The sequence below is a fragment of the Bos taurus genome, chromosome 5 (assembly GCF_002263795.3).
Source record: "Bos taurus isolate L1 Dominette 01449 registration number 42190680 breed Hereford chromosome 5, ARS-UCD2.0, whole genome shotgun sequence".
Lineage (NCBI taxonomy): Eukaryota > Metazoa > Chordata > Mammalia > Artiodactyla > Bovidae > Bos > Bos taurus.
The window spans coordinates 80,047,633-80,065,812 of NC_037332.1; the positions used below are offsets into that span (position 1 = coordinate 80,047,633).

The 18,180-nt window shown below is 39.1% G+C and overlaps 1 protein-coding gene across 2 annotated transcripts in view; it reads left to right on the forward strand.

Annotated features, from left to right (window-relative positions):
* The window catches only part of TMTC1 (transmembrane O-mannosyltransferase targeting cadherins 1), a 311,748-nt gene that overhangs the window by 239,917 nt on the left and 53,651 nt on the right, over positions 1-18,180 (forward strand). For both annotated transcript variants that reach the window (XM_059886525.1, NM_001192761.3), the window contains one exon: positions 4,822-4,965. In XM_059886525.1, the coding sequence (XP_059742508.1) occupies positions 4,822-4,965 (144 nt within the window). The remainder of the gene's footprint in view (positions 1-4,821; positions 4,966-18,180) is intronic.

The following is an 18,180-nucleotide window of genomic DNA, read 5'->3' on the forward strand; positions in this document are numbered from 1 at the left end:
ACGATACAGTCTTGTTTGAACAATGAAATGCCTTAAAAGTTTCTCAAACAGTAAAAAAGGAACATCATTCTTAACTTTTGAAAACTAAACTAGAATCATATACATTTTATCTTCATGGATCTTTAGTTGAGATTGAAGCTTGAGACCAGTAGATCTGTGAGCATGTATCTGTGCCTCATATCACACAGTAAACCACAATGTTAGTCGTTCAGTCATATCCGACTCTTTGTGACCCCATGGACTGGAGCCCACCAGGCTTCTCTGTCCATGGAATTTTCCAGACAAGAATACTGCAGTGGATTGCCGTTCCCTTCTCCAGAGGATCTTCCTGACCCAGGGTCTCCTGCATTGCAGGCAAATTCTTTACCATCTGAGCCACCAGGGAAGCCCCACTGCCTTACATACTTACTTAATATTGTTGGTTCCAAATAACTTCCCATAATACTGTGCTTTGCAGAGATAACATAAGTATTTTGTATGGCAGAAGACAAGTTTTCCCAGGGAAGGAGAACCTCAGCCACGTTTCCTGAGTATTGACTTTATTTTGCTTCTGTCACTGAGTAGTTCCTATAAGATCATAGCTAAATGAATTGGCCCAAGGATACAAGGGGAAATTCTTCTAAGTGAAAGCTCTAATTGGTAGCAGTATATTTCTTTACTGAAGGTTGAATGACTCATGGATTGTTTGGGAAAATAAATAGATTTACTGGAATTATCTGACTTTCAACACTTAACTGCTTCTGAGATATTTCTTTTTTGAAGAAAGTAATTTATTTTTTAATTTCCCCACCCTCCCTTTCTACAACTGTAAAACAGTACAATAATTCTACTTGAAGAATTAGAATTAAGTTAGATAGTGTATGAGAAAGCGCTCTAAAATGTAAAGTATCATTAATACATGCTCAGTGTTTGGGGCCCATTTTCTTCTGTTCCTGCTTTCTGTTTGCCACTTAGGCAGCTGCTACCTCAGTGGTTCCTGTTAACATGTTGATGTTTATTCTTCAGAGATAAGGTGACTGGGAATGAAAGGGAATAATAATAGTGTCCTTAACTACCTGCCTTATTAATTCTGCTTAAGGAAAGGCTACCAGATAAAAAGTAACAAGCACTTCAATGCTCAAATAGATGTGTGCTTATCAAGAATGTAAATCAGCCAATTTTGAAACGATATTCTCTTCAGCTCGTAGAATTGTATTTCTATATCTAGATTTCTTTTTTTAAAAAGAAAGAATACACTTCCTTATACTAGTGGCTGTTCACACTGGTTTTTTAAAAATGTGTTTGAAAAGAAAATCACCACTCTCCTCCAGTTCAGTGGAGCTTTCATAGAGATTGTTTTGCTGGGGAAGGGAATAATCACTACCAGAACTTTGGTAAAACATACCTGTAGTCGTCAAAGTCAAGGCACACTTCATTTATTCTGACAATTGATGGAGCATTCCCCTTCTGGAGACCTCAGGATTGAATTAGACCTGAGTTCATTTAAACACAAGTTAATTTAAAAAGTAAACACACAAAATAAGTTTTGTCCTTGCATAGATCTTCTGTAAACAAGAGCAGAATATGTTTTAAGAAAATGTCTACATCTATATAAACATCAAAATTAAAAGTGACTTTTTTTCTTGGCCCTCTTAAAGAATTATTTTTATGAAATTCAGCTTTGTTTCATAAATAATGCAATGCTTGCTCATGATTAGGCGAACCTAACCAGCTCAGAGAAGGAGGCTATTCCAGCAGACCCTTACTACTACCAGGAATAAACAATATCACACATTTTTGAGGTGGAGCACTGTGAGTGGTAACAGAGTCAATGTGCCAAGTCATTTTAGTCTTGTCAGACTCTGCAACCCTATGGACTGTAACCCACCAGGATTCTCTGTCTTTGGGATTCTTCAGGCAAGAATACTGGAATGGTTACCATTTCCTTCTCCAAGGGATCTTCCTGACCCAAGGATCAAACCCAAGTCTCCTGTGGCTCCTGCATTAGATTCAGTAAAATCACTGTAAATGCCAGCAATCCCCTTCCTGGACAGGTTAGGATTTTGTTACAGCAGAGCTGCTTTGCTGCCTGTGGCTGACCACGAAGCCCTGTCCTAAGCTTCTTGGAGCACAAGACATGCTGAAGACTTTTTTCCCCTCATGGTATTTATATTTGTTTCTTTTTCACTTTCCTTCTCACTGATTGTTTCTGTTTTGGAGAGTTCAGTGTAGGCTTATGTTCTGTTTCTGGTTTGAAAAAAGAGAGAGAGAGAGAAACATTTTTGTAGTCAGTAATCTTTGAAAGTGCACGCTGTTGCTTTAAATGGCAGTGAGACAGTGATGAAGTCATAAAAGGTGGACTGAGAACCAGCAGGAGAGGCTGTTGTGTGACAGGGAACCCATGTAGAAGCTCTTAATGAATGTAGACTGTCCTTTCCCGTATTTGGGCTTCCCTGGTGGCTCAGAAGTAAAGAATCCACCTGCCAATGCAGGAGATGCAAGAGACTCCAGTTCTATCCCTGGGTTGGGAATATCCCTTGGAAAAGGGAATGGCAACCTCCTCCAGTATTCTTGCCTGGGAAATCCCATGGACAGAGGAGCCTGGTGCGCTCCAGTCCATGGGGTCGCAAAAGAGTCAGACATAACTGAGCAACTGAACAACTTCCTAAATTTAGTGTTTTCATCTCAGACATTTATTTTGAGGCCTCCAAAACCTAAAGAAATAAGAAAAAGAGCAAGTTTTAAGAAGTGCCTTCTTCTGAGAAGGCAGAGGTTCCTAGGACCTTCTGTTGCTGTTTGTTATCAGAGAAACAATTAGAACTGTTTTCATCATGTTCACTGGACCCGTCCCCACCTTAAATCTTTAGGTCAGAGAGCTTTGCTCAGCATCCAAAAAAAAAATTTTTCCCATTGGAAGAATTTAAGTCCTGGCTCTGATGTGCTCTCCATGACCATTCCCAAAGTAATTTTTAGACATAGCTTCCCAGGAGGCTGTTCAGGGCATGGAATGAGTGGCCAAGCATTAGAGCATCTTCTCTTGGCTCTCATGTCCTATAGAGGCACTTCAGAGACCTCCAAGGGCTTGCATCTCCATGGAGACCCCCTAGGAACTGTGAGGCTGGGAGTCAGGGGATTGGTATCAGGTAACTGCAGATTGTCTTTGCTAATTAAAGGTAACCAAGCAGTGTGTATGTGTTTTTTCTCTTCCCAACTTCCTCTCATAATATATGTCTCCCAGCAGCCTCCAAAGTCGTTGCGAAAAATTAGGGGTTTCAAGCCTTGGGAGGATGTAACATTTATCTAAATTGATTCTATCCTTTGTCAGTCAACAGGAGCACTACCCAGTTTGTCTTCCTGAAAGTACTGAGGGATGCTTATAGCTGAGCTATAAGAAAGTTGGGTTATGCAAAGGTTTTTTGTTTTTTGTTTTTTTTTTAAAGCTATACAGCTTGTCTTCCTTGGCCTTTTAATAGGAACCCCTCTGTCCCCAGATTATATTGATCTTCTTAGAAGGTATGGAACAGGCTGGGAGAGGGGAAGCATGGCTTTTGATCATCAGGAGACTTGACAGGTACAGATCCTGTTTTTATTACTTGGGCTTTATCTTGACTTTCCTACATTAAAAGCCAGCTCCACAGGCTTATACAAAGTCCTCTGGGTGACAGAGACAGGGCAACCTCTTTGACGGCTATATATGCCCCCTCTGAGCACAGCAGAAACAATTCAGCAGTGGCTGAAGCAGCAGTGCTGATTTGCCTTCCTTATAGTTTTGAGCTAAGGGAGTAAATTGATTCTCTTCCTTTCTTAATCACCATAAATTTGGTTTGCTGATGTACATGCAGTCCTTCTTCACATTTGCTTTTGAATATTAGGATTGCTATTTTCACTTCATTGTGCATTTTTAAATTTTTAAATATTTGTCAGGATTTTCACTCCCAGACTCTATCAGGGCAGGTGGTGCCAAATTACAGTAGGGGGGAAAATGAGATAAAATGGTAAAAGAGTCAAGACAGAGAGCCATTTGAAGGAGGAATATTATTTTTGTGGGGAGATGTTTGTATCACCTTCTCAATAATTGTGGTGTCACTGATGCTTCAAATATTCAAAGATCCCTCAGCCGAGGAATTGCCAGCATCTTGTGTTAATAGTGGGCATTATCCAGGCAGCTGGTCAGCAGTCCCCTAGACCAGAAACTCAACACCTGAAGCAATGAGGATTTTCTATCAAAGGAAGTTGAAAGTAACTGTAGGCTCCAAGCGAAGTATCTTACCCGGGTTGATTGGCATATTATTTATTTTTGCACTCTTTGAGGCTAATTTACTTATACCACTGAATGTCAAATATGTGCTTTCCTGCCGTCTTTACATGCCGGTAGCTGCACAAACAGTTGATGGTTAAGATTTGACATAGAGAGACTGCCCTGGTGGTTCAGTGGTTAAGAATCCACACGCCATGAAGGCACACAGGTTCAATCCCTGGTCCAGGAAGATTCCACATGCTGTGGGACAACTAAGCCCAGGCACCACAACTACTGAGCCCTGTGCTCTAGAGCTTATGCTCCTTACCAAGAGAAGCCACCTCCATGAGAAGCCTGTACACAGCTACTGGAGAGTAGCCCCTGCTGGCTGCAACTGGAGAAAGCTGTGCATAGCAACAAAGACTCAGCGTAGTCATAAAGAAATAAAAAAGGATTTCACATAGGCATACTGTGAAATAAAGGAAGAATTCAGTGTTTCATTTTGGTTCTGGCATTCCTGAGGTGGGGAGGGGTGAAGAACAAGTAAATCATGACCAATGTAGAAGCCTTTGAACAATTATGGCTTAAGATTTCTAATTTTTCAGGTTGTATCCACGCCACGCAAGTGCCCTGAACAACCTTGGAACCCTGACTAGAGACACGACAGAGGCAAAGATGTACTATCAGAGGGCTCTCCAGCTAAACCCGCAGCATAATCGGGCTCTCTTCAATCTCGGGAATCTCCTTAAGTAAGTAGAACAGGTACCTTTGATCAGAAGACCTTGTAATTTTAAGAAATCCTTTCCTCTTCGGCACTCGTTTGGTTGTGCTGTTGTCTCCTCTTCCTAGGGCAGAATAGGTTTTTCAAGCTTTGGGAGGATGTAATATTCATCTGAATTAATTCTGTCCCTTATCAGTCAAAAGGGTATTTCCCAATGTCTCTCTGGAAGTATTAGTTCTGGGAGATGTTCCTAGATTGCCTGTAGAGGGGTATGAATACAGAATGGTTGCATGGTCAAATAAACTCAGGAAATGCTGAGCTAAGCAAAGATAGTTCCTTTATTGCAAGCATCTTTAACATGCTAAATGCTCTGTGAATATTCAAGAGGGGAATACGGAATATAGCACTTTCCTTAGTCATTTTTAATAGGCGTTACCCAGGTGTTTCGTGAATATACCTTAGGGAAAGTGCAGTGTGCTCTAAAGGTGCAGCCAAAAGGCATAACCACAGTGAGTCCAGTTTGTGCTATAGATAAGAAGCAAAGTGGGGCTTCCTTGGTGACTCAGTGGTAAAGAACCTGCCTGCCAATGCAGGAGACACAGGTTCAGTCCCTGGGTTGGGAAGATCCCCTGGAGAAGGAATGGCAACCCACTCCAGTATTCTTCCGTGGAAATCCCATGGACAGAGGAGCGTGGCATGCTGCAGTCCATGAGACTGCAAAGAGTCAGACAGACTAAGCAACTGATCATGCAAGAAGCAAGGTGAGCCTAGCTTGGAATTAGTAATGGTAACTCTTGCTCTCGGAAGACCTTCCAGGTGTAATCACTGGTGTTCACTTTTCACTCACTGCCCTGGAAATGGTTAATAGTGCAGTTGGTCTCCCTGAAGGCAAAGAAGTACTTTTGTATCTTGTGTTTTTGTTAATGTAAAGTCTAGGCTTGTTGATGATGGTGTTGACAATGGTAGTTAAGACAGTAGTCATAGTGGAAATGGTGGTGGCTGTGGCATTTAACTTTTACATATAAAAAAACAGGTTTAAAATACCAGAAATGGAAATAAAGGGTAAAAAATGATTAGAGTCAGTGTTGGTGATGCATTATCTGTGCTTCTTAGGTTACTGACAATCCATACACTTTCTGAATTGGTTTCCACGTCTCTGAACTTCTGGAGAGCACACTTGGTACTTTCAGGGCCCTTGGTTTGCTGTCTTATTTAATCTTTTCCTTACCAAAATTGGCTTAGTTGCCTTAGTATCTCAGTGGATGCATCTTCTTCACTTTTCTTTTTACTCCTTGAGTTTTCCATATGCACAGAGATACTAGTTCTTTTCCTTAGTGTGCTCATTTGTTAAGTCATGTTTTTATTTAATCCCATTTGAACAGAAGCATTGTGTAAAGAATAGGTGGCATCCCAAGTCTGAAGTTTTGTTTAAGAATGGCTTCGTCCATGTACTGGGATAGTAAATCAAGAGAGTTCTACAGAAAAATTAATAAATGCAAGGAAACTACATATAAAATGAAAAAATAAAAGTTTAAGTCAGCAAAAACTAAATGAGCTTAATTTTAAAAATTAGATCGTTTAGGTAATTCCCTGGTGGTCCAGTGGTTAGGATTCCACGCCTCCACTGCAGGGGGCATGGCTTGATCCCTGGTTGGGGAACTAAGGTCCTGCAGGCTATGTGGTCCAAAAAAAGTTAGAAAGCTTGTTAACATTCTGTATAAATTGAAAGTGATGAGAAACAACTAAGAATGAAGAAGTACACACTGACAGAAAAGCCTTTTAGTACCAGTATGTTCTCTTTAATAAATAACATGAAATCAAAAGATGTGGGGAAAATGTGTCAGTTATGTAGGTAGCTATTTACAGGTCAATAGGATGCTTTTATTTTACTCTTCCATTTTTATGAGTTCTTATTTATTTATGTGAAGTTTTAAGGACTCATTTATAAGCATCATTGTTGCATCTATATATGTCCAATTTAGAGCCCTAATAATTAAAGAGTAGATAAATCCTGTTCATGTCTTTTGGAATACTTGCATTTCAAAAATAGTACTGATTTAAAAAATACTGCAGATGAGTTTCTTTCTTTTTTTTTTTTTTTTAACAAAGAAGCCAACTTTGTCAGCCTGAATACGAACTGATAGTTCTTGTTGGGAATGATCTCCTGCAGTTGTGATTATTACACTGTGCTGAATGTGGCTGTACTTGAAAATGATGGCATAGATGCTTTTAAATTTCATCTTACTCAGACCTGAACAAGACATGCATACTGCAACCTTCCTTTTTCAATTGGCATATTATTGCCCCTATTATCTTGAGTTAGCCTATGTGAGTTAAGAGCACAAGGAAATATTTTTTGGAGCATAGCAATGGCTACTTATCACAGTAGGAGGGACTCCTAGATATTCAACATAAGATTTTTCTGTATTTTTCAGTAAAATCAACTCAGTGATTATCCAAACCAATAATGCTTCACACCTGTATAAGAATTTGAGTGCTTTTTTTTAAAAAAAATAAAGCCTTCCCAATGATTTTTTAAAATACATTGGGAAGAATAGGAACCAAGGTCCTGATAGGTTAACCGTCAGGTACAAAATCACCCTTGTTTACCTTCTGCTCTTTATATTAACCAGAGATCACAGTGGCTCCATCTGTGTAGATGAGTCTTAGAATCAACTAGAATCAAATCATGATAGTAGCTAATACTTATGTAATATTTTCCAGTTTACAGACAAGTGGGTTTTATATCCACTATTTAATTTAATCTTTAAAACTATTGTGAGAAGCATTGTCATCCTCATCCCCATTTTCATTATGGACGAAAAAAACAAGATTTGAAGACTTCATGTGACAATGGCCCAGGCTGTAGTTGATCCAGGGTTGAGTGCATGCCCTGTCTTATTCACTTTCCATTATCCATGCTGCCCAAATAGCTCTCCAATCCAAATATTACTTAATGTTTAGTTATTGAATGATATGTGATTGATTACCTTTGGGGAGGAAGGAGGACCTTCCTGTTTTTCATCAGGAAACTGTAAAGTTTGTTTCCATTATGTCCTTTAGTAGCAGAGAAAGGTGACCCAGAAAACAGCAGAACTAACCCATATTTAGATTTGGAGTTTACTTCTGCTTTCTTTAATGTATTTCTGCTGTTAAGTAGCAATAGGTCAAAGGCATAAGTTCAGTTCAGTTCATTCGCTCAGTCATGTCCGACTCTTTTCGACCCCATGAACCGCAGCATGCCAGGCCTCCTTGTCTATCATCAACTCCCGGAGTCCACCCAAACGCATGTCCATTGAGTTGGTGATGCCATCTAACCATCTCATCCTCTGTTATCCCCTTCTCCTCCTGCCTTCAATCTTTCCCAACATCAGGGTCTTTTCAAATGAGTCAGCTCTTCCTATCAAGTGGCCAAAATATTGGAGTTTCAGCTTCAACATCAGTCCTTCCAATGAACACCCAGGACTGATTTCCTTTAGGATGGACTGCTTGGATCTCCTTGCAGTCCAAGGGACTCTGAAGAGTTTTCTCCAACACCACAGTTCAAAAGCATCAATTCTTCGACACTCAGCTTTCTTTACAGTCCAACTCTCACATCCATACATGACTATTGAAAAAACCATAGCCTTGACTAGATGGACCTTTGTTGACAGAGTAATATGTCTGCTTTTTAATATGTTGTCTAGGTTGTAGTAACTTTCCTTCCAAGGAGTAAGCGTCTTTTAATTTCATGGCTGCAGTCACCATCTGCAGTGATTTTGGAGCCCCAAAAAATAAAGTCAGCCACTGTTTCCCAATCTATTTTCCATGAAGTGATGGGATGCCATGATCTTAGTTTCCTGAAGGTTGAGCTTTAAGCCAACTTTTTCACTCTCCTCTTTCACTTTCATCAAGAGGCTCAAGAAGATAAGAATATTTTAAATGTTTTTATTTGATGCATTTTACTATTTAAGACTCATGACTTATCTATTTCTCATTAGGCAGATAACTTTTAAAAATTGTGCCCTCTTCTATAACCTGGAACTCATGCTCATTATAAGAACTCAAGTGGTCTCCTTAGATGTGAGTGGTTTAGACTCCATCATCCCTAAGTGGAAAGCAAAATCGCTTTTCCTGTTTTATAAGTGAGAATACTGAGACTTGGAGAAGATAATTTAGGTGTCAAGGTCCCTTAGTGAAGAAACAGAATTTGTGGGAATTAAACCTCAAACTTCCTGGCCAAGTACCCTTGCTCTCAATCACTATACTCTACTGCCTCCTAGCGGCTCATCTCAAAACTGGGATACAGCCGATACCAGCCCTGCCCAACGGAAATATGAGAGCCAGAATATATAATTTAAATTTTTCAGGTAGCTGTATTTTAAAACATAAAAAAGGTGAACTTCATAATATATTTTAAACCTCAATATATCTAAAGTATTATCTTTTTAATGTGTGCTTATGTGTGTGTGTGTTAGGCACTCAGTCGTGTTTGACTCTTGCAACCCATGAATTGTAGCCTGCCAGGCTCCTCTGCCCATGGAATTCTCTAGGTAAGAATACTGGAGTGAATAGCCATCCTGTGCTCCAGAGGATCTTTCTGACCCAGGGATTGAACCCCGGTCTCCATGTAATTAATAATATTAAAATTGATTAAGTTAAACATGTGAAAATATAAATAAGATAATATACATTCTTTTTTATAATTAATCTTTGAAATCCAGTGTATTTTTTACACATACAGCATACCTGAGAGTAGTCATATTTCAAGTGTTCAATAGCCACTTGTGGTTAGTGGTTGATACGTTGAACAGCACAGACCTTTATAAATGACCTTGACCTTGAGAGAAATGAATCTTTGTCCAAGCCAGGAGGTCTAACTAAGATGTGATTCTGTCAGAGCATCCCAGAAACCTTAGAGCACTGACGTCCAGTTTCATCTGAATTCTTGGAGTTATATGACAGACAGTTTTAGACCTATTCACAGCAGTGCATGTCACTGACTCTTATCTAAATATATTTGACCTCTTTCATGGCCATTTCTCTGGACTTGGAAGCTTTTCTGTTATGATTCTGTGCAGCACATTTATGGTGTTCCCTGAATTAAAGAATTCTATTATGTTCTCTTGTGCCATCAGGGCATGGGGAAACACTTCTTTGACTGCTTGGGTAAAATAGTTATCTGGTGTTTGTTAGTAGAACAGAATATTTTCATATTAAAGAATCACATTGTCCCTTTGCCAAAATTGCCTTTCATTCACATAATAGGATATGGATGTTATAAAGGTGTTACAATAAATCTTATAATCAAAAGTCAGAAGAAAATGAAATATAGTATCCAAAATTGAGCTATATAGATGAATTTGATAACAGTATACATTTGATTTTCTTTAGTCTGATCATTAGAATTGAATTTCTAAAGAATAAAAGAATGTGGAAAGAATTAACCATTAGCTTTGATATAAATGTAAATATTTGGGATACATTTCCTTATAGCTTTGGCACTAGGCACACTACCTTTTATTTCATAAAAAGGATATTTACACACTCAAGATAATAGTTCTCCCCTTTTCTGCTTCTTACCTGAAACCCCAGAGAATCCAAAATGCCAGCCCACTGGATAAACAAAAGCATTTTGAGGTCCTTCTCACCATATTAGGATGTCAACTTTGGGTGGGCGCCTTCTTCATCCCCCTCTTGGAGTGAATCCTCCTCCCCACTAGCACCCCATGGTGACCTATTAACATCCAGATTACTTCCAAGCTTATCTATAATTTTAACCACATTGTGATTTTTCCTCCCTCATCTTTATGCAGCTCACACCTGTCTCTCTCTACGTGTCCTTCTCCAGCTCCTTTGAAGCCCAGTCCATCAGCTCATTGACACCATCTTCATCCTTATCAAGGCCATGTCACCGTCTTGTACATTTTCTCATCATCCTTAGGGATTTGAGCACTAGGTCAATGACTTTGCCTTGCTATCCAAACTGTGCTGCCTACTTCAGTGAATTCAGTTTTACCCATCACACAGTTCCTCTGCTGCATTCCCTCCAGGTTCTGACACTTCTGCTCTATCTTCCCCATTCACTGATGTGACCATTCCATGGCTTTCTAATTACAAACATCTTTGCATCCTCTAGTGTCTGAATTCTGAAATGTTCCTCTTTGACCTCATTACCTCTTCCCCGACCTTCTCTTCCTCTCTTGGTCACTCCTTCTGACCTTTGGAAGGTGTCATGGGATAACAACTTGCCACCTCCAAGCTCTTCTCTTTGTTCATGTGTGTCTTTTAAGACCTTGAGATTGACATACCTTCCTTCCAGGACAAGTGTCATTCCCCTCTTTGTCTCTCATTCCAGGATGTCTCTGCTCTTTACCATTGTTAGAATCTCTATTCTCTCTGAATTGTATGTTTATAATTTATACACCCATTTCAGAGAAGGCCAGATGGAAGGATGTGAGCTCACTCTTTCTTACAATAACACCAAAATCACAACTAACTGCTGAATAATAATTAACCAAAAAAAGCCCTGGAACCTAGCAAGAAAGATACCCTACATCCAAAGACAAAGAAGAAGCCATAGCGAGTTAGTAGGAGAGGCACAATCACTATCAAGTCAAATCCCATATCCACCAGGTGGGCAACCCACAAACTGGAAAACAGTTATACCACAGAAGTTCTTCCACAGGAGTGAAAATTCTAAGCCACAATCAGGCTTCCCAGCCTGGGCATCCAGCAACTGGAGTAAGAGCCCCTAGAGAATCTGGCTTTTAAGACCAGCAGGGTTTGATTGCAAAACTTCCAGGGGACTTGAGGAAACAGAGACCCCACTCTTGGAGGGTGCACACAAAGTCTCATGTACACCAGTACCCAGTGGAAAACAGCAGTGACCCTATAAGAGACTGGGCCAGATCTGCATCATAGTATTGAAAGGTTTCCAGTAGAGATGGGGAGTGGCTGTGGCTCACTGCAGGAACAAAGACTAGCAGCAGTAGTCCTGGGGAGTATTCGTTCATTGCCATGAGCCCACCCAGAGGCTGCCATTAGGCCCACCCAACAGCCTAGATGTTCCAGTGCTGGGATGCCTCAGTCCAGACAACCAATAGGACAGGAACACAGCCCCATCAATCAGCAGACAAGCAGCTTGAAGTCTTCCTGAGCACAGCCCTTCTACCAGATGGACAAGATCTTCACTATCATTGACAAGACCCAGGTCCACCTACCACTGGGCAGGAACCAGTCCTTTCCATCAGGAAGCCTGCACAAGTCTCTTAGATAGCTTCAAGAGGATAGACAGTAGAAGCAAAAAGAACTATAATCCTGAAGCCAGCAGGATGGAAACTGCAACCATAAAAAGTTAGACAAAATGAGATGGCAGAGGAACATGCCCCAGACAAAGGAAAAAGATGAAACCCCAGAAAAACAACTAAGTGAAGTAGAAATAGACAACCTACCAGAAATAAGATAAGTAATAATAATTCAGAATAATGATAGTGAAGATGATCCAGAATCTTAGAAAAAGAATGGAAGCAAGGATCAAGAGGATACAAGAAATGTTTAACAAAGACCTAGAAGAACTAAAGAACAAACAGAGGTGACTAATAAAATAACTGAAATGAAAAATAAACTAAAAGGAATCAATAATAGAATAACTAAGACAGAATGCATACGTGACCTAGAGACAAAATAGTGGAAATCACTGCCATGGAACAGAATAGAGAAAAAAAAATGAAAAGAAATGGAGACAGTCTAAGAGACCTCTGAGACAACATTAAACATACCAACATTTGCATTATAGGGGCCCCAGAAGGAGAAGAGAGAGAGAAAAGGGACCTGAGGAAATAGCTGAAAAGACAATAGCTAAAAAAATTCCCTAATAAGGGAAAGGAAATAGACACCCAAGTCCAGGAAGTGCAGAGAGTCCCAGACAGGATAAACCAAGGAGGAATATACCAAGACACATAGCAATCAAACTGACAAAAATTAAAGACAAAGAAAAAAATATTAAAAGCAACAAGGGAAAAGCGACAAATACCATACAAGGGAACTTCCATAAGGATATCAACTAATTTCTCAGCATAAATTCTGTAGGCCAAAAGGGAGTGATACAATATATTTAAAGTGATGATAGGGAAGAATCTGCAACTAAGGATACTCTACCCAGTAAGGCTCTCATTCAGATTTGAGGGAGGAATCAAAAGCATTACAGACAAGCAAAAACCAAGAGAATTTAGCACCACTAGACCAGTTTTGCAACAAATGATAAAGGAACTTCTCTAAGCAGAAAAGAAAAGGCCACAACTAGAAACAAGAAAATTATAAACAGGAAAGCTCACCAGTAAAGGCAATCATACAATAAAGGTGGGAAATCATCCATACACAAACATAATAACAAAACCAGTGATTGTGAGAAAAGGAGAGTACAAATGTAGGATATTGGAAATGCATTTGAAATTAAAGGAACAGCAACTTAAAACAGTCTTATATTTGTTTTTCAGTTGCTAAGTCATATCTGACTCTTGCTGACCCCATGAACTGCAGCATGCCAGGCTTCCCTGTCTTTCACTGTCTCCTGGAATTTGCTGAAACCCATGTTCATCGAGTCGGTGATGCCATCCAACCATCTCATCCTCTGTTGTCCCCTTCTCCTCCTGCCCTCAATTGTTCCCAGCATCAAGGTCTTTTCAAATGAGTCAGCTCTTCGCATCAGATGGCCAAAGTATTGGAGTTTCAGCTTCAGCATCAGTCCCTCCAATGAAAACCCGGGACTGATCTCCTTTAGGATGGACTGGTTGGATCTCCTTGCAGTCCAAGGGATTCTCAAGAGTCTTTTGCAACACCACAATTCAAAAGCATCAATTCTTCAGTGCTCAGCCTTCTTTATGGTCCAACTCTCACAATCATACATGACTACTAGAAAAACCATAGCTTTGACTATATGTACCTTTGTCAGCAAAGTGAGGTCTCTGCTTTTTAATATGCTGTCTAGGTTTGTCATAGCTTTCCTTCCAAGAAGCAAATGTCTTTTAATTTCATGGCTGCAGTCACTGTCCACAGAGATTCTGGAGCCCAGGAAAATAAAATCTGCCACTGTTTGCACTTTTTCCCCATCTATTTGCCATTAAGTGATAGGACTAGATCCCATGATCTTAGTTTTTTGAATGTTGAGTTTTAAGCTGACTTTTTCACTCTCCTCTTTCACCCTCATTAAGAAGCTCTTTAGTTCCTCTTTGCTTTCTGCTGTTAGAGTGGTATCATCTGCATATCTGAGGCTGTTAATATTTCTCCCAGCAATCTTGATTCCAGCTTGTGATACATCCTACCCAGCATTTCACATGCTATACTTGGCATAGAAGTAAATAGGCAGTAGGAATATACAGCCTTGTCATACTCCTTTACAAATTTCAAACCAGTTAATTGTTCCATGTCCAGGTCTACCTGTTGCTTCTTGACATACATACTTTTTTTTATATCAAAACCTCATGTTAACCACAAACTGAAAATCTACATTTGATACCTGCACAAAAAGAGAAAAGAAAAGGAATCCAAACACAGCACTAAAGTTGGTCATCAAATCAAGAGTAGAGAACAAATTAGAAAGAAAAAATAAGAAAGACCTACAAAAACAAATCCAAAACAATTAACAAAATGACGTAAAAACATACATATCAATAATTACCTTAAACATAAGCAGATTAAATGCTCCAACCAAAAGACATAGACTGGCTGAATGGATACGAAAATAAGACCCATCTATATGCCATCTATATTAAAAAGCAGAGATATTACTTTGCCAACAAAGCTCTGTCTAGTCAAGGCTATGGTTTTTCCAGTGGTCATGTATGGATGTGAGAGTTGGACTGTGAAGAAGGCTGAGCACCGAAGAATTGATGCTTTTGAACTGTGGTGTTGGAGAAGACTCTTGAGAGTCCCTTGGACTGCAAGGAGATCCAACCAGTCCATTCTAAAGATCAGTCCTGGGTGTTCTTTGGAAGGACTAATGCTGAAGCTGAAACTCCAGTACTTTGGCCACCTCATACAAAGAGTTGACTCATTGGAAAAGACCCTGATGCTGGGAGGGATTGAGGGCAGGAGGAGAAGGGGACGACAGAAGATGAGATGGCTGGATGGCATCGCCAAGTCAATGGACATGAGTTTGAGTGAACTCTGGGAGTTTGTGATGGACCAGGAGACCTGGTATGCTGCAATTCATGGGGTTGCAGAGTCGCACAAGACTGAGCGACTGAACTGAACTGAACTGAACTGATATGCTGTCTACAGGAAACCCACTTTCAGATCTAGGGACACGTGCAGATTGAAAGTGAAGGGATGGAAAAAGATATTCCATACAAATGGAAATCCAAAGAAACAAAACTATAGTAGCAATCATCATATCAGATAGAATAGACTTTAAAATATAAAGACTGTTACAAGGGACAAAGGAGGGGCACAAAGGGATCAATCCAAGAAGAAGGTATAACAATTGTAATTATATATGCATCCAACATAGGAGCACCTCAATATATGAGGCAAATACTAACAGCCATAAAGAAGAAATCAACCATAACGATAATAGTGGAGGATTTTAACACCCACTTTCATTAATGAACAGATCATCTAGATAGAAAATCAGTAAGGAAACACAGCCCTTAAATGATACATTAGAGCAGGTGGACTTAATAGATATTTATAGAGCATTCCATTCAAAAGCAGCTGAATATACATTCTTCTCTGTGTACATGGAACATTCTCCTGGATTGACTGCATGCTGGCCAACAAAGCTAGCTTTGGTAAATTTAAGAAAGTTGAAATCATATGAAGCATCTTTTCTGGCCACAACACTATGAGTTTAGAAACTAACTATAAGAATTTATAATCCCATCTCTCATTTATCTGCTCTATTTCATTAATATATGTAACTTCAGCTTAGACTCACAGCTTGAACATCATTTACTTGCTCAGTTGTATCCCCAGCTCAGGGTACCCCCCTTTGCATGCATTTTACTTTTCCTCAGACCGATATGTCTCAATTTTTTTCTCATTATCACTCACCTCCCCACCCCAGGAGCCATTTTAAGCATTTTTTTCTAAACACCCCTCCCCAAATTAAATATTCAGTTATAAGATTTGTTATGTATTGTAGTTTGAGAGATCACAAACCATTCTAATATCTAATTTTATTTTTATAGTAATCTAATACTGTTTTTCACTGCACCATTCCCACTCCAGGATGTATATGTATGTATGGTTATCATCTCTGTATGTATGTCGTAGACCTTCATCCAATCTATCAAGTGTTAAAGGTAAAAACATGCATCTGAATTGAATGTGATCCTTACAAAACTCTAAAGACACCATCATGGGAAAAAATACAATCAGAGATTATAGCTGTTAGAAATTCCTCCATTATGGTCTAGTAATACCTCCCAAATATTTTCTGTCTTCCTAATGTATGTATCCTTTGTTCCCCTCCTCAGTGCCTATACACACACCCAGAAGATGACATAATGCCTTATTTTTACTAAGAATATTCAAGTCATTCAAGGTTAATTTTTGTAGCTTCCCTTGCCCCTGTCTCATTTCCTACACGTTCATAGATGTCCTCTTTTTTTGCTCTTCCAGCAGAAGAAGAATTGTGTTGTCTCCCTAATAAGCCTAGTGGTCACACCTGTGTTTGTGTGGCTTTAAATTGAGGCATAATTAATATGCAAAAATGCACAATATTTTTTGTTTGGTACAATTAGTTTTGACATTTTTATATACTCTTGTATTTACCTACAAAATAACATATAACATTTATCCCAGAAAGATGCCTCATGCCTCTTTCCAGTAAGGTACTCCCTCCTCTGAGGCAATCATTGTTCAAATCAAAATTTTTCACCACAAACTAGTTTTAGCCAGTTACAGAAGTTCATTTAAAGTTCATTTAATGTATACTTTTGGGCATCTGTATAATTTCATTTAGCATGATTTTTTGAACCTTATCCATGTTGTTACATGGTACATTTTTTTAAATTGATGAGTAGTAGTATTTCATTGTATAAATTCCTGAATTTGTTTATCCATTTTCCTGTGGGTAGATACTTGGTTTATTTATAGACTTGAGTCAGCATGAATATTCATGCCATGACTAGTTATGTCCCAGTCTTTGTATGTTTGTTTTTCTTGGGTAAATATCTAGAAATAGAATTGTGGGTAGATAAATATTTATTGTTTTAAGAACCTGCCAGATAAACAGTTCTCCAAAGTAATTGTACCACTTTTCACTCCATTGGTGAAAAGATCCATTTGCATTGGTGAGATATCCACTTGCTTAGCATCCTCACTAACATCTGGTGTTGTCAGTCTTTTATTTTAGCCATTAGCTGTTAGTGTAAAATCCACATGTTATTGGTTCTTTTTCTCTCCCTTTCCCTGCCCATTATCATGAGCATTCTCTTCGGTCTTCAGATTCTTCCCATTCCACAAACTTCCACATGCCCTACTTCTTCTGGGGAATGTCTCCATTCAGCTACTCCATTAAGTGGTTCTCTTCACTCCTTCCTTTCTCTGATCAAACTGGCAAAAAGAATAGTTAGCACTTACTGCTTCCCTTTCCCCCTTACCTGTTCATTCAGCTTCTGGAGCTGCTCTCTTAATATCAGCTGTGAATTCTAAAGACTCTCTCAGCTCTCACTCCCCTTGATTTCTCTGAGGTAAAGAATATGATCCTGTTGACCCCTGGTGCTCTGAAGCTCTCTATTTTGTTGCTCATAACACATTATCTTTCTTTTCTATTTCCTGCATCTGCTCTTCTTCTGCCTTCCCACTACATGTAGGAGAACTGAGAAATTCATTGATTGCCCATCACATACACACATATAGTGTGAATATACAAAACTTCCCACAATCCTGCCCCTTTCTTCTTTATTTTCTGCCACTCTGCCACACTGTATAAACCCAGACTCCCAGCCAAGCTGACTCCTTGTCACCATTCAAGACATAGAAACATGCAGACTACATTTGAGAGACTATTACAAAGATTTTTAAGTGACAATTCTTCTAGTTCATCCAAAATATTATTTCTTTGCATTTTATCATCTTATATTCCATGTCTGTACAAAACTGAATTATCAGAGAAATGATGAGAATGTTTACCTACTTTCTTAAGATTTGGGTGTTATTTATATATATACATATATATATGTGTGTATATATATATATATACAGATTGCTAATTGTTGAAATATTTTCATAAGTAACTTTCCCCCAGCAAAAACTCTTC